Here is a 21,057-nt window from a genome sequence, read left to right on the forward strand (position 1 = left end):
TGTCATAATAGGAGGCATGTATTTCCGATTGGCTTTGTACTTCTTGATTGTGGTCTACAAAGTTTTTAATTGTTGGGGTTTTCTTTTTGTTGGCGTTACGTATCCCAACTTGCACAGAGCCTTTTCTCAGCTTTGTGTTCTATAGAGACTTTCCACAGCACGATATATCGCCTTTTGTACAGCCAATATAAAGCATATCAGTCCCTTAATAGCAATATATCGGCTCGTAAGGCGAAATATGTATTTTTTTTTATTATTTAAGTAGAAATTTCCGTTGCCAAACGATCATTTTGCATTCGTGTATCGAGTGATATTCTATTGTCCAAGAAAATCAAACATATTTCTATTACGAAAGAATCCTGAACCGACCAGGAATCGAACCCAGCTCTTTCAGCATGGTCTTGCTGAATATCCGAGCGTTTTTCGCTCTAAATGGCCCTGTTGATTATGCTCTAAAAATGTTTGAATTCGTTGGGTTTATGTCACAGCCGAAAATACTTCTGACCAAACCAGGTGTAAACATATTTTTCAAAAGTACAATATTAACCAAGCAATTGACACCCTCCCTCTAATTGACAAATCATTTAAAATCGGACACTACTGCCAAGTTCAATTCATGACTATGATGTGATTCTGATTAGTTTTGATTCGTTTAATCTCCAATTTGTTTTCCAATATGTGTAGCTACCTGCAAAATACCACTTAACGACACTTCATTAGCACCACCACGAGAGACTCAAAATAGAATTTCGGAACTCATGGTTAACCTTCCTAAGATGTTACGCTACGCGTACCACGACAGCGTAGTGCGTGTTCAGCGAGCCTGTCTGGGTCATATAGACCCCAACATCCTACTAGGGTTAAATGTCATCTACTGTATACAATAGTATGGGACAAACATCAAATTCTCGCTCCAGTCGACTTTTTTGATTCCATTTAGGTCCCATATGAACTGTGCAAAATTTCAGCGCAATTGGTGAAACTATAATTTAGCGCAAGCGGTTCAAAGTTTTCATAAAATTTACTATGAGAAAAGTTGTACTTTCAATCAAAAAATCCCAGAGGTCGCCCTTTGTCTCCTTAATTCAAATCGATCAACGTTTCTTGTAGAAAAATCATTTGTGAAACTTTCCTTCGAAGACCACAAAACGATTGGATGCTTGTGGAAAAAGTTATTGATTTTTTACCGATTAGTGATCCAACGAACGGCTTTTTGTTTTGTTTTATTAGCAGCACTGTAGCTGCTGCCTTGGCTGCTGCTGTTTCTGGGGGTGGTGATGCCTCCCGCCACCCCATGCAACAACGGCAGCAGCAGTGCTGCTGATAAAACAAAACAAAAAGCCGTTCGTTGGATCACTAATCGGTAATAAATTAATAACTTTTTCCACGAGCATCCAATCGTTTTGCGGTCTTCGAAGGAAAGTTTCACAAATGATTTTTCTACAAGAAACATTGATCGATTTGAATTAAGGAGGCAAAGGGCGACCTCTGGGATTTTTTGATTGAAAGTGTAACTTTTCCCATAGTAAATCCTATGAAAACTTTGAACCGCTTGCGCTAAATTATAGTTTCACCGATTGCGCTGAAATTTTGTACAGTTCATATGGGACCTAAATGGGATCTAAAAAGTCGACTGGAGCGAGGATTTATTTTTTCCATACAAGCGTGTCCCATACTAGTATACAACGCATCGAACACTAATCACCCTGCTCGAAAAGATCAGATCAAGTCTTGAGGGAAAACCCCGAAATGGTTTGCCCAACACAGCCGAGGAGAGTGCAGTTTTGTTTGGAAACATTTTCCCTGTAGGTATTTTATACGCGCATCCAGTCAGTGCTGGAGTTGTTTAGATCGGAGATCGCGCTGCTCCGCCACCGCGCGCGATCAGAAAAGGGGCTTGCAATTGTAAATATAAACCTTCTACCGTGCGACTCGGCACGACAGTCACCGATGAAATCCACGACTGAAATCAACGTCCGGTAGTGGGAGCTTGTATTATACCTACCTCGTCAGCAACACTCTCTCTCACGCCAAGAGACGGTTAACTCATTTCATCGTCAAGCTACAACTTTGCAGTACAAAATTGCGATCTAGTCATTTATCTTGTGAGTGAAAATTTATGATCTTATTTTTTTGTTTGTGTAACAGAGGCTATTCGCTCCGTGTAATAGGTAGTCCGTCAGTAGTTAGAATAACACAGCTTACAGTGAAAATAGTTGATAAAGAATAAGAGAAAAAAGTGGAAGTGTGTCGGAAAAGTTCAAACCTAGAAGAAACCCCAAAAAAAAAGTGCGCAGTAGATTCAGAAGCCATCAAACGATGTCCACCGCCAATGCCAATGAACCACGGTGGCGGTACGGTGGAGGCGCGCTTTGCCGAACCGCCCTGCTCGCGCTGTTTGCCCTCCACGTGGTGCACGTGGGGCAAGGCGCCGTCATAATAGAAAAATATCCACTCATCGCCGACAACCGGCTGCAGTCTGAACTTCCACCGAGCTGTCCAAGGTAAGCGAGTTTTTTGCACCACCATCACCACCACCACTTCTGTAGGTACGCCGCGCCATCATCCAACGGTGTGGTGCAGTGCATCGAAGGCGTTGTACCATTCGCCAGTTCGAATCGAACGCTAGTGACAGGCCCCCAAAACTGCTCTCAGTTGGTGATATGAAGTGAGGTGATGAAGACGCGTGGGGTTTGCACGTGCGTGTATTGATGGTGGGCGATGAATCAGGTGTGGATTATGACGTTTATTACTCTGTAGGGGAATTTCGTACAGCCGGCAACGAACGACTTTCAACCAGCATCATTTGCATTCAATTTTGCATTCACATGGTTACCAAGCGGTTTCAACGACTTGTGTCGTGACTTCGTGAATACCGTCTTCGTATAGATTTCCTGGTACGCTGTCACGAGATCAGTTCTCGTGTACTCTACCTACTGTAAAACCACAAGTAGTCGGTTGTTCCCGGATCAAGATGGATCCAGTTCCTAATGCGAGATAGAATTGCAAATGACAAACGATGGGTATTTACAGGTGTAGTTTTTTATTCGTGGGTACTAATGCAATACCTGGGGCCAAGCCTTCGAAGGTGGTGGTTTTGCTGAAATTTATGGGACCGCAAGAGTCAATTATTGTGCCATAAATAGAACTGCTAAAGCTGGGAGATGCAGTTGTCGATTTAGATTCGGATTGAGCGTCATGCACTTTGTAATTTACTTAGATTTATGGCGGTACTCTCCCGTACCTACCTGTTCTAGTTAAATAAATGTTAAGTAATGACAAGGTTTATAATAACTGTGTCGAGATAGAGCTGCTGGGATATTGGATATTCTGGCACTTTTTCAATCACGGTATACATTTAATAACATCATGTAATTTCCAGGATTATATAGGGAAACTTACGTATTTTCGGCAGTTTTGTTCTCTTCGTCATGGGGTTTTTTTTGAAACCCATTGATCGCAGATTTGGCCTCGAATCCTTCCCAACCAAGCTGAGTTATATGCTCAAATTTCAGGCAATTTGGCAGACAAAAACCCCTCATGACGAAGAGAACAAACCTGTCGATAATACCCTTCGTCACCCTATTTCAATTTAAATTGAATTTCAAACATACCATCATTGTATCACATTTTTTTTTTTAGAATTCTTAAGTCATTTATATAGTTTACATACACTCCCGATCAAAAGTTTGGGGTCACCCCCTCAAAAACATGTCATTTTTTAGGCCCATATCTTCGCCAATTTGCGTCCGATTTCAAAACCCTAGGTCTCATTCAAAAGATAATAAGTCAAAGAAACTTTAAACATGATTTAAAAGAAACATTTTCAAAAAAAAAAATTGTATGTAAACTTAACCCAAAGTTACCACATTTTCTAAAAAATGAATATAAACTTTCGTGTGTTCAAGTTGGTTTGTTTACATCTCGAACTGCAATTACTTGCGTTTTTACCCGTGTAAAACCGATGAATTTTACTCGTGTTCAGTATTTTTCTTGCATTTGCCATTCTGTGCTTCCCTGTGTTATCGCCGTTTCGGAATATCGGGTGTGAATATTGCGAAAAACTTGTGAAAAATCTTCCGTACCGTGATCTTTTTTTGTGTGCCTGTTTTTGCAAGCCGTTGTTCCCTTGCTTCACTTTTGTGGCATCCGTACACGGAGAAACTGAAAAACTCAAAATTAGGTACTTTTAAACTCAATTTTTCATCTCCCTTTTCATGCGCTCTTTCTATTGTTGTCAGAGAGTGAAGAGAGAAACACCCCAACTTTTGCAGTTCCGTGCGTCAAGCCAACGCTGAGTTTCTAGCACAGTACTCAAATTTGAGTGAATACAACCTAGTCAAAATTTCGGTTGGGTGGAAAAAACTTAAAATTAGGTATTTTTTTCACATGGAAGCAAGCGGGAACAACCCAACAAAAACATCGATTCCATCAACTCAAAATTGGCTTGACGCACGCAACCCCGAAGTTGGGTGGAAAGAACTCACTTTTGGGTAGTTTCGTCTCTCCGTGTACATTTGCACTGTGTGTGTTACGCGACGCGCCATCTATATCTCGATAACGAAAAGTGGCTCATTGGCGATCTAACTGAACAACTTCAATTGGCAATCAAAAGCACATTATTCGAAACTTGAGAAAATAGAAATTTCTTAGCGCGATATGTCTCTTGTGTGTTGTTCTTGTGCCGGTGACATCGGTGATACTCAGTTTGAGTGTCAAGGCTTTTGCAAGGCAATTTTTCATCCTCGTTGTTGTGGAGTGCCTGCCGATACGCTTGAGGAGGCGAAGAGATACAATCAAATGCACTGGTTTTGTCCTTCGTGCACGTCCCTTATAAAAGACATGCGTCTTAGGAATACAACACACGCCGCTTATGAGGTGGGCCAAGAGCATGCCCTCAATTCCCATAGCGACATTATGCAGAATTTGAAAACTGAAATAATGGATGAATTGAAAGCCGAAATCAGGACCAACTTTGCGAAGCTAATCAATTCTAGTACATGCACACCGAAATCTTCCAAACGTGTTAATGTTGGCCCGAGGTTCACCAGAAGTAGAAGGTTGTTTAGCACGGCTGCTGATCCATCTCAGAATAAGCAGCAACCTCTGTTGCTTGGGACAGGTAGTACACCCTCCCCAACATTAGAAATCGCCACGGTACCACCGAGTCAACCGAAATTTTGGTTGTATCTGTCGCGTATAGCAAGAGATGTTTCTGTCGGCCAAGTTTGCGCTTTAGCCAAGAAACGCCTTGGAACTGAGGATGTCCAAGTTGTACGACTTGTGGCCAAAGGAAGGGACATTAGCACAATGTCCTTCATTTCGTTTAAGATTGGCATAAACATGGAGTTGAAATCCAAGGCATTGTCTACCTCTACGTGGCCAAAAGGTTTGGTCTACCGGGAGTTCAGTGACAACAGATCTGCGGAAAATTTTTGGCGCCCTACTGCTGCGGCCCCTTCCGACGATCCGATGAACATTTCACCCGAGGTAGTCGAAATGGAGTAACTTACAGCAAACTCAATTTCTCCTTCATCCCGGGACGCACACTTGCCACGAGCCTTAAGGAAGCCCCTATTCCTCTCACCGCAGTCGAGCCCCTCCAGCCAGCGACCAGCAGTCGTCCCGGTCCTGCGTGTGAGCTGGGTGATGGGGTCTTCCGTACTGCGACTACAGGCAAGTACCCCGCTATTTTGTCAAGTTCGTCTGTTGTACTCCTCGTTGCTTCCAGTTCTACATCACCATCCCGACCATGTACGTCTTCGCCAGTTTGGACACCGGGACGCAGCTTTGCCACTAGCCTCAAGGAAGCCCCTATCCCTCTCACCGCAGTCGCCTCCAGCCATCGACCAGCAGTCGTCCCGGTCCTGCGCGTGACCTGGGAGATGGGGTCTTTCGTACTCCGACTACAGGCAAGTACCCTGCTGTTTTATCTAGTTCGTCCGTTGTACTCCTCGTTGCTTCCAGTTCTACATCACCTACCCGACCATGTACGTGTTCGCCAGTGTGGACACCGGGACGCAGCTTTGCCGTCAGCCTCAAGGAAGCCCCTTTCCCTCTCACCGCAGTCGAGCCCCTCCAGCCATCGACCAGCAGTCGTCCCGGTCCTGCGTGTGAGCTGGGAAACGGGGTCTTCCAGACTCCGGCAACAGGCAAGTACCCTGCTATTATGAGATCTTCGTCCGTTGTACCCTCCGCTGCCTCTAGTTTCCTCTCATCAGTCAAAACATGCTGGACAACATCAGTCTTGACAACAGGATGCAGACCTCTCGCCAGCCTCGAGGAAGCTTTTATTCCCGTTACCTCAATCGAGCCCACCCATCCAACGACGAGCGAGTTGGAAGTAGGGATCCATCGAAATCGACTATCAGTGTGTACCAAACGTAATAATGTTGAACGCATTCCGAAGGCCGCACTCACCGATGCGTTCTTGTACGACCAGTGGAGGGCTTCGAACGGATACTCGCAGTTGTCGGTTGCCGGTCCTTCGCGCACGAGTTCAATTCAGTCCCGACATAGTGTTCTAGTGGATACTAACAACGATTGCCGTATAGGGTCGCGTGATTACTCCACACTCCCCCTGCCGGACTCCGTGGGAGCTAGTCAAACGAATTCTTCTGCAACTATCATTCCTGGATACCCGGAACGCGCTGTAGAAAGCCCCGTGGAAGCCCTCAAACCCTCCGACGCAGTCCTGCCTCCTGCTGCCTTCGCTCATCATAGTCGTTCCGGTCCTGTCGTCGGATGTGGTGAGAGGGTCTTCCAAAATCCCAGCTACGGCGAGTATATTCCAACTGCAAGTCACCAGTTATTGCCTGATATACGTACACTTAACAGGGATCGCGACGTTTCCGCATCGAAGCACATCTTAATCTACTATCAGAACGCTGGTGGAATGAATTCATTTGTTAACGACTACCGCTTAGCTGTTTCGGACTCCTGCTTCGATATTATCGTCTTGTCCGAGACCTGGCTCGACTCTCGAACGCTGTCTAGTCAGGTGTTCGGATCGCACTATGAAGTGTTTCGCTGTGATCGAAATCCTGACAACAGTAAGAAATCTACAGGAGGTGGTGTGCTTGTTGCAGTTCGTCTCGGCTTGAAGGCGAGAGTTGTTGAAAACGATTCGTGGAAATGTCTTGAACAAGTTTGGGTATCCATCGAGCTTGGCGATCGGACTCTGTTATTGTGCGCGCTGTACATCCCACCCGATCGGATTGGTGAGAACGGGCTCATAGAAACGCACTATGGCTCCGTTTTTACTGTGATGGAGACTGCTGCTCCTGTTGACGATCTGTTCATCCTGGGGGACTTCAATCTGTCAGGTATCTCATGGCAACCTTCCCATAACGGCTTCCTTTACCCGGATCCTGCTCGCTCAACACTGAGTGCTTCCGCAATTCGTCTCTTAGACAATTACAGCGCTGCCACTCTAGTGCAAATCAACCACATAGTCAACGAGAACAATCGCAGTTTGGATCTTTGTTTCGTAAGCTGCCGTGACCATCTTCCGCTCATAGGTACGGCACCCTGTGAGCTTGTCAAAGTGGTCCCACATCATCCACCTCTTGTCATCGCCGTGGAGAATAAACTCGCTCGTGACTTCATCAAGTTTCCCGCTGTCGTGCACGATTTTTCCAAAGCTGATCATCGAAGCATTGCGGATGTACTGGCCACTATCGATTGGGGCAACACTCTTGATTCCAACGACATCGAACGTGCTGCGCTGACTTTCTCACATGTCTTGTCATACGTTATTGACAGGCACGTTCCGAAAAGAACACTTAATACTAACTCTCGACCCCCGTGGCAAACCAGTGAATTACAGAAGATGAAAACTGTCAAGAGAGCAGCCTTGAGGAAGTTCACCAAGTATCGGACGCCTTCACTGCGTAGCATTTATTTGAGGATCAACTACGAGTATCAACGAGCTAGCCGTCACTGTTTTTTGCAGTATCAACGCAGCATCGAGCTTAAATGCAAACGCCAACCGAAATCATTCTGGAAATACGTGAACGAGCAGCGTAAAGAATCGGGCCTTCCGTCCTCGATGGAATTGAATGGCAAAACCGCGTCTTGCCCTCAAGAGATCTGCCAGTTATTCGCCACAAAATTTGCCAGCGTGTTCAGCGATGAACTCATCTCTCGTGCAGCCAACAATGTTCCTCAGAACGGACAAGCTCTGGACGTTTTCGATATCGATGTTACAGCTATTTCAAGGGCTGCCGTGCAACTTAAATCGTCTAACAATCCCGGACCTGACGGTGTACCATCAGCCTTCATCAAAAAGCATATTGCCAGTCTGCTTGATCCGCTCCATTGCTTGTTCCGTTTATCTCTTTCCTCTGGTGTTTTTCCTTCCTGTTGGAAAGTAGCTAACATGTTTCCTGTGCATAAAAAAGGAAGAAAACGTGACGCGAACAATTACCGTGGCATAACTGCTTTATCTGCAATTTCAAAGCTCTTTGAGATCGTTGTTATGGATCCGCTTCTGTCACACTGTAAGCATCTGATTAGCAACGACCAACACGGCTTTACTAGCGGCCGCTCTACCAACACCAATTTGCTGTGCTTCACATCGTACATTACCGACAGTATGACTGCTCATGACCAGACGGACGCAATCTATACTGACTTTTCAGCAGCCTTTGACAAATTGAATCACGACATCGCCATTGCGAAGCTCGACAGGTTGGGAGTATGTGGTAACCTCCTGCGTTGGTTCGGCTCTTACCTCACCGACCGATATCTGACGGTAGTGATTGGAGACTGTAGGTCTAATAGCTTTCAAGCTACATCCGGGATACCTCAAGGGAGTCATTTGGGTCCGCTGATTTTTCTGCTCTATTTCAACGATGTCCATTTTGTAATCGAAGGCCCGCGGTTATCCTTTGCGGACGATCTGAAAATTTTTCTGCAAATCTAATCGCACCATGCTATGGGGTGAGGGTTCGATTCCCGCTCCGGGCGATGAAACTTTTCGTAAGAATAGTTTCTTCTCCGTATCCACTGGTACATGCTCCGTTTGTCCCTTGTCTAGTGTTTAGGTTTCATTCAGTCTGTGCAGCCTCTGGCTGAAGACGGTGTCCGCGTCTTTTTTTTTTTTTTAAATCAAATCAATCGCCGACTGTATGTACCTGCAGCATCAACTTGATAATTTCGCCAACTGGTGTTCTGCAAACAGGATGGTAGTTAATCCAGCCAAGTGTTCCATGATAACGTTTTCAAGGAAAAAACAACCGATCGTCTTCATCTACAGTCTACTCGATACCGAAATTGTACGTGTTAGTCACATCAAGGACCTGGGCGTCATCCTCGATTCGCAGTTAAATTTCAAGCAACATGTTTCGTACACTATCAACAAAGCATCCATGGCTTTAGGATTCATCTTCAGAGTTGCAAAGAATTTCTCCGATATCCACTGTTTGAAATCGCTCTATTGCTCTTTAGTTCGTTCTACGATGGAGTATTGTTCCGCAGTTTGGAGCCCAGCATACAATAATGGAGCAGAAAGGATAGAATCTGTCCAACGCCGTTTTCTTCGTTTTGCGCTTCGCAAATTACCTTGGAGAGATCCATTTCGGCTGCCAAGCTACGAAAGCCGATGTCAACTGATAGACCTTGAACTTCTTCGCACCAGAAGGGACACCAATAGAGCTCTATTTATCGCAGATGTGCTGCAGGGACGAGTTGATTGCTCATCCATCCTGGAGCAAATCAATTTGAATGTTCGGCCTAGAGCACTACGGAACAGTGTTATGCTGCGACTGCCTCTATTTCGCACCAATTATGCATTCTACGGCGCACTCAACGGTATGCAACGAGTGTTTAACACAGTCACAGCCTTATTTGACTTCCACTCAACACGAGAGGCGCTTCGCCGGAGATTTTCCCTGTTCTTCGCTGGACGGACCAATTAGCTCTAGACAACAGACGGATTTAGTTTTAAGTGTTATTTCTTGACTATTTAATTTGTGACTTTTTTTGTGTTATCGATAAGTATTTGTTTTTTTTTTTTTGTATTGCATCGTTTTATATTAATTTTTACCCATCATTGGGGCTATACCATGCCTGTTGATGTAATAATAATAATAATAATAAGAATCAAACTTACGGCAGTGTCGCTGGAAATTGGGTCGACCAAATTTTAAGATGAAAGCGGTAATGTTACCCATTTTCTATTAGCTTTCAACTGCTTTTTACAGAACTTAGCTAAAAAATCTAGAAAAAAAGTTATTTAGTAATTTAATCCTTGATGTCATCGACCAAAAGTTTGGGGTCACCCCTCAAAATGATGTATCGGCCAAAAGTTTGGGGTCTCTATCGTAAAACATGGAAAAGTGATTTGTTGATATCTTTGTCAAATGGGTTATATTACCGCTCTCATCTTAAAATTTGGTCGACCCAATTTCCAGCGACACTGCCGTAAGTTTATATTCATTTTTTAGAAAATGTGGCAACTTTGGGTTAAGTTTACATACAATTTTTTTTGAAAAAGTTTCTTTCAAATCATGTTCAAAGTTTCTTTGACTTATTATCTTATAAATGAAACCAAGGGTTTTGAAATCGGACGCAAATTGGCGGAGATATGGGCCTAAAAAAAGGACATGTTTTTTAGGGGGTGACCCCAAACTTTTGATCGAGAGTGTAATATTTGGCAGTTATTGTTGTTGTTAGAAGTTGAAAGTATAAAATGTTCTTAGTTTATCCTTAAGCACTTTTACATTACATACATTTAATTGCACTACATCACATTTAAGATAACACATAATCTACATTACTACGCTATACACCGTTCTTCTTCATGCTCCAAAAATTGGCCTTAGTACTCGTCGCTTAAACATTCCATGCCTCCTCGAGCATGGTCCAAGTCTCATGTCCTTAGAACACCACCGGTCTTATTGGCGTCCTGTTTTCTGTAGCAGCTTACCTTTTATTTTGGTTTTATGAGGGCTCTAAAAACCTCTTCTAGTTTTTTTTTACTGAAAAATGTTACTTGGGTAGCCAAGGTTTGTCCTGCCTCGATCAGCTCCACTTTCTTCCAGCACACAGAGAAAAATTTCTACTCAGTGGCTGAGTTGGTCTTACTCAGAAGTCGAAAAATCATTTCTATTCTTACTCAGTTTTCGTTAAAGTGGGACAACCCATTGCCAATGGCTTGTTCCACTTTTAGCCGAAACTGAGTTTTTTAAGCCGAAACAAAGGATTTTTCGGTTTCTGAGTACGGTCAACTCAGTCATAGAGTAGAAATTTTTCTCGGTGCATGTATACTTTGTTTTTGCTTTGTCCATAGTTGCTTTTATCAATCTAGTAAGCCTACTGGAAATGCCGGTCTCGTCCATATTTTCGGTCTACTTTTTTTTATTCTTCAATCACTTAACCTAATTTACAGCTCTTTTCTCCACTAGGGCACTGCGTGAGTGATTCCAATTGCAAGCTGTACTTACACTTTGTACAGCGCCTAAATGCATTCTATTATAATTCTACTATATCGAACTGGTTGCCGTTGCGCTGCATTCGCTGTCTACGCTATCATGGTAGAATGATGAGCACGAGGATGTTGATGTGTGGCTGTTGGTTGTTCCTTTTTCCAGTTCGATTGAAGGTCCATTATGAGGTGCCGTTCACCGGGTCCATGTATCCGGGTCCGTTTGAGCCATGGGCTCAGAAGAGGGTCAGTGTCAGCTGCTCTCAGGGGGAAAGAGCAACTGACGAAAGAGCCGGGGTTGGGATCGAACCCATGACCATCTACTTATGAAGCAAACGTGTGACCAATTGCGCCACGGGCCCCGGCTTCGGTCTATTTATACTGCCCTATTCTTGAATTCGATGAAAAGGTGATACATGGGGGTTTGGTCACGGGATTTTTCGGGAGAATTGACAATACGGTAATGATCTGGTCTATTATCGACCGGCCATTGATGAAGTCGGCTTGATAACTTCCCTCGAACTCATTCGTTATTGATGTTAGACGACTGAAGATGATCTGGGATAGCACTTAGTGGGTGGCATTCAGATAGCTGATCGCTCGGAAGTACCTACACTCTAACTTGTCATTGTACTTGTAGATAGGACAAATTACCTCTTCCTCCCACTGTTCTGCTGCTGTTCGGTCGGTCACCAGATCCTATGGCAATCAGCCGGGCCAGTCTGTTTCCGAACAAATGGCCAGCGTGCCCGACCCCATCTTGAGGAGTTCAGCAGCAATACCATGATAACTAACAGCCTCATTCTTCTTGAGTTGTTGAATGGCGTCCTTAACTTCACTCAGCACGGGAGTTGGTTAATTCCCATCATCCGCCGTGCTAACGTAGTCATTTCTTTCTATGGCGATGCCTTGATCCCCAGTGCCTGAGTTCTCTGTATGATTCAGGTGTTTGTTCGAGTGCTGCTTCCAACTTTCGATCACCTAATGTTGAGTAACTGCTGGTGACGTCCTTACTTAAACTTGAACTTGATTGACCGCCCGCAGTTGCAACTCCAGTATCGCCAGAGCAGCTACAGTCACACAAGGAACCAATGAGATAGCTGATTGGGACAGGCATCTTCAGTGTGTGAGCGTTGGTGATCTTGTATTTTTAGACGACAATGGCGCCTGCTGTGTCAGGTTGCAGGTCAATAGAAAAGGGGAGGGAAATGATGATTGCAATCGCTTGTTGCCAACAGGCCATTGCATTCTCTGCACCTGCACAAGGTCATGCGGATGTTGATGTGTTGGTGGGACATGTTTTATTTTTGGCACAAGGTTCATGCATTGGTCCATGTGTGCCAGGCGTACAGTGATAGATTGTGTGAAGATTACTGTGAAGCGGCACAGTTCACTTGGTTGCATAACTGAAGGCGTTTTTATATGATGATTGACAAATTTCTGGAGAAATCCTAGAAGAAATTTTTGGACGGATTCCTGCTGGGATCCCTAGAGGAATTCTTGGAGAAATCTCTGGGGAATTTTCTCGAAAAAATCCTGGAGCAATTCCTAGAGGAACATTTGGAGGAAATCCTGCAGGAATTTCAGGACAAATTCCTTGCGGAATCCCTGGAGATATTCCTGGAAGAATTTCTGAAAGTATACCTGGAGGAATTTCTGAACAAATCGCTAGAGGAAACGTTGGAGGATTCTCTGGAAGAATTTCTAAATAAATAACTGGAGGATTTCCTTAAGGCATCCCTGGAAAAATTCCTGGACCAATCCCTGGATGAATTCCTAGATGGATTCCTTGTGAAATTTCTAGAGGAATTCTAGGAGGGACCTCTGAAAGAATTCCCGGAGCAATCCTTAGATAAATTCCTAGACAAATCCCTGAAGGAATTCCGGATGCATTCGTGGAGGAATTCCTTAAGAAATTCCTGCAGGAATACTTGACAAAAAAAACATGGAGGAACTCCAGGAGCAATTCCTGGAGGACTCCCTGGAGAAATACCTGGATGAATTACTGAAACAAGCCCTGGAAAAAATCCTGAAGGAATCCTTGAAAGAATTTCTAAAGGATTCTCTGGAGAAATTCTGTGAGGAATCCCTGAAGAAATTTCTGAAGAAACCAGTTGAGGAATTCCTGGAAGAATCCATGGAAAAAAAATCTGGAGAAATTCTTGGCAAAATCTCTGCGGGAATTCTTGGAAAAATCTCTGAAAGAATTTATGGAGGATTTTCTGCAGCAATTTTTGGAGGAACCTCAGGATAAATGCCTGAAGGAAATTCTGGACAAATTCCTGGCGGAATCTCAGAAGGAATTCCTAGAGAAATCCCTAGAGGAATCCCAGAAAAATTTCTGAAGATGAATTCACAGAGGAATTTGTAGAGGAATCATTGCAGGAATTTCTGGAGGAAACTCTGGAAGAATCCTTGAAGAAATTCCAGTTAGAATTCGTGGAGGAATCCCTGGAGCTAATATTCCTAAATAAATTCCCGGAGGAAACCCTGAAAGAATTGCTTAAGGAATCCTGGATTTCCTGTAGCAATTTCCGATGGAATTCCTGGAAAGATTTCTGGAGGATTGTCTATGGAAATACGGGGGTAATGCCTGGATGAATTCTTGGTTGAATTCGTGGAGGAAAGCCTGGAGGAACTCCTGAAGGAAGTTCAAGAAGAACTTCTTGATCAATACCTGGAATGATACCTGAGTGAATTTCTGAAGGAATCCCTGAAGGATTTCCTGGAAGAACCCATGGCGAAATTCCTAGGGGCAGGGGGGTGACACTAGTTTTCCCAAACCGAAATATCCTTAAAAATGCCGAAAAAGACAAAAAACCGGGTTTTCGTTGAGCACTTTTAAAGCAGTCAATATTTTACATTTTAACCAGAGATACCAAAGTTCTATATCTTCATTTCAAAAATTGATTGAGGATAGATATTCTGCTGCATATCTCAGAATACTGCACTTGGATTTTCTATCTCTAAAAGGTTGATTTTGTGGTTCATCACAATTAAATTCAAAAATTGATCTCGGTAAACGGTTTACCGAGAATCCAACAGCTGATATCTCGGTAAAATATTTACTGATTCTCGGTAAAATTTTTACCGAGATTTCGGTAAACCATTACCGAGTCTCGGTGAACTTTGCCGAGATCTCGGTAAAAAGTTGGATTACCGAGATCTCGGAAAAGTTTTAACGACATCTCGGTAAAACTTTTCCGAGATTCAGTAAATGTTATTACCGGATTCTCGGCTGTTGGATTCTCGGCAATCCGTTTGCTGAGGTCGGTGATTTAATTTAAGTGTGTTTATACTTATTTGGACCACCCTAATTTTACAATATGCAAAAAATGTCGAAAAAATATGAAGAAACTTTCTCAAAGACAGAATATAGCCTAAAAAATTTTGTCCAGCAATATACAGCTCTGTGCAGGCTTCTTTTTTTTTATTTGAAAAGTTAAACCGTTGAATACAACATTTCCAGCTCCAAACAGCGATGGAAACATTAATAAAACTTTATTTCGAGATTTTTGATCGTGTTGTTTTCCCTCACATGTTCTAAACTCGATAACTTATTTTATAACTCGATGATCCCTTGGATATCGAGTTATGGAGAGTCGACTGTATATCCGGCGAGTACATGTTCGAATATTGAGTTTCTGCCAGCTTTCCCTAAAATTGTACCACTGTGAATCGATTTGGTTTTCTGTTTGATGGTCCAGTGATATCCATGTAGCTTTATGGATATCTTTACGGGGGAAACAGCTTACCATATCACGAGAAGCTGCAAACTGTATGCATCGTTGGTCGTTATTATTTGTTGCAACGTGCAGGATGTTCTACTAATTCAGCGGTCTGTACATTATCTTCCATCCTGTCCAAATTTGAAAGGTCACAAATGTGATAAAATTTTGAGCGAGAACGTTATTATGAAGGAAAATGAAAGGTGTTTGACTGGTTTCAAATCAACTAATTTTGGAGACAAAATGACTCTTTCCAGTGGAACACTGTTTCCAAGTATAACTTGTGTCTCTGATTGCACTTGAAACGCTAACACGCTATTACGCTATTACAAAAAAAGAAAATATGGGAGTAAACATCAGTCGAACGGTTCCTCCGTGATTGATCTGAACTGCTATGAATTGCACTGAGTTTCAACTGAATAAGAGACTGGAACGCTCCACTTATTCTCAAAGTGCAATTTAAGTAGCTCATACATTATTTGGGTCAATACGGCGCCGATCAAGTCGTTACAGTCAGTTCGGAAGGGAAAGGAATGCTACAGTGTGATGGTTGATGCTACTAGAGACCGAGAGCACTCTGAGTCCCCACAACAAGCACGGATGGGGTATCTGGATGTGAGATCTGGGAATCACCTTTGGTCGGTGATGCAATCCATGGAGAGGGAGGATATATTTACATGATTGATTGTGTGTAGATTACACTGATTGTATAACTTGAAGGCGTTATATGATATATTGACACTGCTGTGAAAGTTGGAAGGAAGGGAAGCAGCTTTTTCATCCCATTTCTGTTCTAGCGATGGCTACCCAGACAACCAATTTGCACGTATAATGAAGTTTATTTTCATGTTATACGTACTTTTATGCGTTAAAGTTACACCGCATAAGATGCAGCAAAAGTGCCTTATGCGTACAAAAGTGGTGGCGCTATACGTGCATTGACAGAACAATAATAACGCTATATGACTTGAAGCGATATCTAATGCGATGCACCGTGTGCACTATTGCGACGTAATTCAGCATGCGACTTAATAATATTAAAAAAAAAACAATTCTTGTCAGCTCAATATCGAACTAATGACCTCTGGATTGTCAAGCCACACTTCACACATAATACCAAACGCTACTTATGAAACGAACTTATTAATTATCATGATATTCTTACTCACCTCAGTGTTTGTTGAAATGCATTTGGCTTTCTCTTGCGCTGTGCGTGTTTGGCAGGCTAAAAACGACGAAGCACCATTTCCCGTACAGTTTTCACTGCCCCTCTCTGGCTAGCGCCTCCCAATGTAGATTATCAAGCCCTCGATCAAGCCAACAAAACTAATAATGAAGACTTTGCAATCATAATTAAGGCTGATCACTTTCTTGTAGCTTTTTGGCACTGCATCCACAGTGCAACAGAAACTCTTTCATTGTTATCACATATCAAATCGCATAATGTCAACATAAACGCTTCTAGCTGATGCGAGTTTGTATGCACACTTCATCGAGTTTATTTGTTTTTTTATGCGATTTCATTCATACACCAATGCGAGGTAAACTAACACAACAAGAAAAGTACCAAACGAAGTCGTATAATCATCGCAGTACGCAATTATGCGAATTAATTTGACACTTTGCGAGTTCGCTCGCACGCTATTGCGACTAAGTAAAGTTCATCGCAATAAAACATCAGAATATCATCTATTACGATGTACTCATACCTTATTAAAGTTGATTTGTATTCTTATATGACTTTACCTGATACGTCGTAATAAGTTCAAAAAATAACATCATATGCGACGAATATTGTCAGTCAGACGTACATATATGCGATAGTGACTTGTACGATGTACAACGTGGTTTCTTATGCGACTCCTGGTTGTCTGGGTATGTACTTTTGAATAACATATGAAAAAAATATGAAAAACATGAGTAGTATACGTGGAGAGGAGAAAGAAAGAAAGAATATAGAACGATACAAAGTAGGGGGAAAGGGACGGGTCAGGAATTGAACCAGGACCTTCTGCATACGAATAAGAAACGGTAAATCACCAAGCCAGTCTAATGATAAAAATATTGATAAATCGAACAATTCATCAATGGAAACATTTTTGATTAGACTGTTCATTGAACCAGTCTGTTGATCAACTCTACCACAGATTTACAGTTCCAAGTGTAGTAGGCCGTTTCAATAGCACTAATGTTTGAACAATGTGTTTTCGTTCAATAAAGTTGGTCACTCGCAATGGTTTCCATTTTTCTTTAAGGTAAAATAAAATATCTCTGTTCATAATGCTTCGCAGTACTACGATTATATTTTTTTCAGGAGTGTGAAACATCCCAAGTCTACAAAATTACACAAATTCTGTATTGCAGTTGAAGGGGATACATTGAAAGGCCCTAGGTTAGAAAATAGAAAATGAATAAACACTTCTTAGGCAATCAATCAAGCTAGTTGATTTAGATGTGTGCAAATTATCTTTATATAGATTACTTATAGAAATTATGTGGTTGCCATAAAGCAATTTGTTTCATGATAAAAATAGGAAAAACTGTATAGTGAGTAACTTTTTTTTCACTTTCAACATCTTCTTCTTCCTTATGGCTCTACGTCCGCACTGGGGCTTGGCCTGCCTCGCTTCAACGTAGTGTTCTTCGAGCATTTCCACAGTTATTTTTGAAGGGCTTTCTTTTTATCTGCCATAGCATAAAATTGTATATTGTGAGCCAAATAAAATCATACACTATGCCCAGGATGTCGAGAAAATTTTCCCGACCGGAACGGGAATCGAACCCGCCGTCTCCAGATTGGCGATCCATAGCCTTAACCACTAGGCTAAATGAAGCATGTTAAGCTCTAATAATTTAAATAACAAGCTGATGAAGCTATTATGTACCGTCACTGTTAGTAGTGTCAATCAGGTAAAAGAAACCGTAGGCATTTAGAACAGAGATGTAATAATAATGTTGGTGTTCTCCAACTGTCATCACATTACTGTTGATCAGAATATGGAAGAAAAGCAAATCATAATTCAATCAATTCATATATTGTTTTATTTTACAAATTATGAGCTAAAGACGAAACTTAAAGTGTATAACAACATGAAATTCTGGAGATGTATCAATACGTACTCACCTATCAGACATGCATCACACCCCCGCGTGTCTCTAGTTCTATAAATAAACCGTCTTCGCCAACAAACCCCTTTTTCATTCCAAAAATTAAAACATGAGCTTTTTACGAACGACAAATCGCCATTTACTCCGCTGACTTGCAAAAAATGAACCAAAAGCTATGTATCACCACGAGCTTAATTGTACACGTTCACGTACGTCTCCAAGAATCACAAGAATATAGCTATGTAATGTAGATAACTATCAACCACACATACTCCGTTTTACTATCCCCTTCAGTGGTGGACAGGTCACTGTAGGTAGGTAACCAAACCAGCTGATGCGTGCAGTTCGTAGAACTTGGATATTTAATTCATGAAGTACAGCGTTATGTACATGGATGTCGCTTCGTCAGAATATTACACATGTGCACATCGCATTCAGAGTGAATAGCATGTGTCGCCTCAGTTGAAGCAGTGCAGCAGGGTGAAAGTTGCTCAATTCGAGCTCTTTTCATTAATTGCTGTGTAAAATGTGTCTAATAAGCCTTTTAATTCTTAGAAGGTGATCTGAATCGAATCTTCATGTTTTATCATAACTTTCACAATCATCCGCCTTATTTCTAAGTTCTTACTGAACGATTTCCAATAATCGATCGTACACTTTCTCTCCACCTTCATCAACAGCGAAATCTACTGCCATGGCAAGCTGCTCGAGACGGTCCAGATGGCGAGCATCTATCCGGACTCGAAGACCTTCGTCGACATGAAGATGAAGAAGACGCCCAACGAGACGTTGGCCGCGTTCAACGATTTCATGGAGCAGAAGAAAGAAGCGCCGACCACGGCCGAAATCAAGGAGTGGGTCGAGACGATGTTCGAGAAACCGGGAGCCGAATTCGAGGAATGGATCCCCGACGACTGGATCGAGAGTCCCCGTTTCCTGCAGAACATCAAGGATCTCGACCTGCGCGACTTTGCCAAGAAGCTGAACGGCGTGTGGCACCAGCTGGGCCGCAAGATGATCGCGGACGTTGGCGTAAGTTACTTTTTGGGATGGGGATGATTAAAGGACGGGTTACATAGCTTGTGTTACACTTTACAGATCAATCCAGAACAGTATTCCATCATTCACGTTGACCATCCGGTGATTGTACCAGGAGGTAGATTTAGAGAATTCTATTACTGGGACTCGTACTGGATTGTGCAGGGACTGCTACACTCGGAGATGTACAAGGTAACGTCTACTGTCTCCAATCTATAAGACTTCGGACAAATAACGACCTTCTCCATTTCAGACGACCCGTGGAATGTTGGAAAACTTCCTTTCCATTGTTCAGCGGTACGGCTTCATTCCGAACGGTGGTCGCATCTACTACAGCATGCGATCGCAGCCACCGCTACTGTGCGGAATGGTCAAGTCCTACGTGGACACCACCAAGGACACCCAGTTTGCCATGGACGCCGTGGAGACACTGGAGCGGGAATTCGAATTCTTCATGAACAACTACGTTGTGGAGGTGAACGGACACCAACTAGCTGCATACGGATACAAATCGAGCGGGCCGCGGCCCGAGTCCTACCGCGAGGATGTAATCAGTGCTCAAGTGTTCGACAAGGAAGAAGACAAGCAGGATTACTATTGCGAATTGAAAGCAGCGGCTGAAAGTGGAATGGACTTTTCCAGCCGATGGTTCATCAAGGACGGAACAAATCAGGGAAATCTAACAGATCTGAAGTGCCGATCGATCATTGCCGTAGAACTTAACGCGATCCTTTACTGGAACGCGAAAATCATTTCGGAATTCTATGCACTCAAAAACGACACCCAGAAGGCGCAGCTGTACGAAGCGAAGGCCGAACAGATCAAGAAAGCCATCGACGCAGTACTGTGGAACGAGGACGAAGGAGCCTGGTTGGACTACGATCTGATCAACAAGAAACACCGGCACTACTTCGTCCCGACCAATCTGTCGCCGCTCTGGATGGGATGTTACAATAAGGATGACACTAGCCTACCGAAGAAGATATTGGCCTACATCGAGCGGAACGAGCTGGACAAATACCCGGGAGGAGTGCCGAACACGATGGCCGACACCAACGAGCAGTGGGACTTCCCGAACGTGTGGCCACCGATGCAGCACATGCTGATCGTAGGCCTGGACGGCCTGAACAGCCAGGAAGCGAAGGATCTGGCGTTCAAGTGGGCCCAACGGTGGGTGCGCGGAAACTACCTGGCGTTCAACGAGACGCACGCCATGTTCGAGAAGGTAAGAATTGTTAAGAATACAGATTTTTACGGTGGTTTTCAACCTTTCTAACAACCTTTTTGATACTGGGAAATACGTTTCTCAGTTCATGAGCCTTACTGACCGTCGTGGGTTGTTTATGTAACATAGTCAGAACAGCTGTTGTTGTTGCCATCATAATATTTTGTCAACAAATTGTCTTCCCGGCCACTGCACATCGTAGACACTAGTGCGGTCTTCTGCCTCTCACCATTGACAGTTGCGTAGAACCTCATCATATCGCTCCTATCCATGCTTCTCTGCGCCCCAGCAATCACACTCTCTTTGTGCTGCTGTTTCTTGCCGCGGTGAATTCGTTTTTCTTCTGCTCTTGTCACCCTCAGAGTTTCCCATTGCTCATGTGTACAAAAATGTGAGAGCGAGCCTCCCCCAAATTGTCTCTCAGCTCTTCAGAATCGCAGTGTGCTGCGCTGCTAGGAGGCTCACGAAAATCTGGTGGGTGCGACCTAGGCACATAGCTCCCGAGGAGCTCGTCTCATGCGCCGCGTGAG

At 43.2% G+C, this 21,057-nt stretch overlaps 1 protein-coding gene across 9 annotated transcripts in view; it reads left to right on the forward strand.

The window, feature by feature from the left end:
- LOC109422358 (trehalase) overlaps positions 1–21,057 on the forward strand; it is a 149,688-nt gene that overhangs the window by 120,555 nt on the left and 8,076 nt on the right. For 5 of the 9 annotated variants that reach the window (XR_009999346.1, XR_009999347.1, XR_009999341.1 and 2 more), the window contains 3 exons: positions 18,945–19,296; positions 19,363–19,494; positions 19,556–20,527. Coding sequence is in view for 2 of the 9 variants with exons in the window: in XM_062860354.1 (XP_062716338.1) it covers positions 18,945–19,296; positions 19,363–19,494; positions 19,556–20,527 (1,456 nt within the window). In the remaining 7 variants the exon portion in view is untranslated. Of the gene's footprint in view, positions 1–2,148; positions 2,505–18,944; positions 19,297–19,362; positions 19,495–19,555; positions 20,528–21,057 lie in introns of all 9 variants that reach the window. The other 4 variants (XR_009999344.1, XR_009999342.1, XR_009999345.1 and 1 more) reach the window with 1 other exon arrangement.

This window comes from Aedes albopictus, chromosome 3, assembly GCF_035046485.1.
Source record: "Aedes albopictus strain Foshan chromosome 3, AalbF5, whole genome shotgun sequence".
In the NCBI taxonomy this organism is placed as follows: domain Eukaryota; kingdom Metazoa; phylum Arthropoda; class Insecta; order Diptera; family Culicidae; genus Aedes; species Aedes albopictus.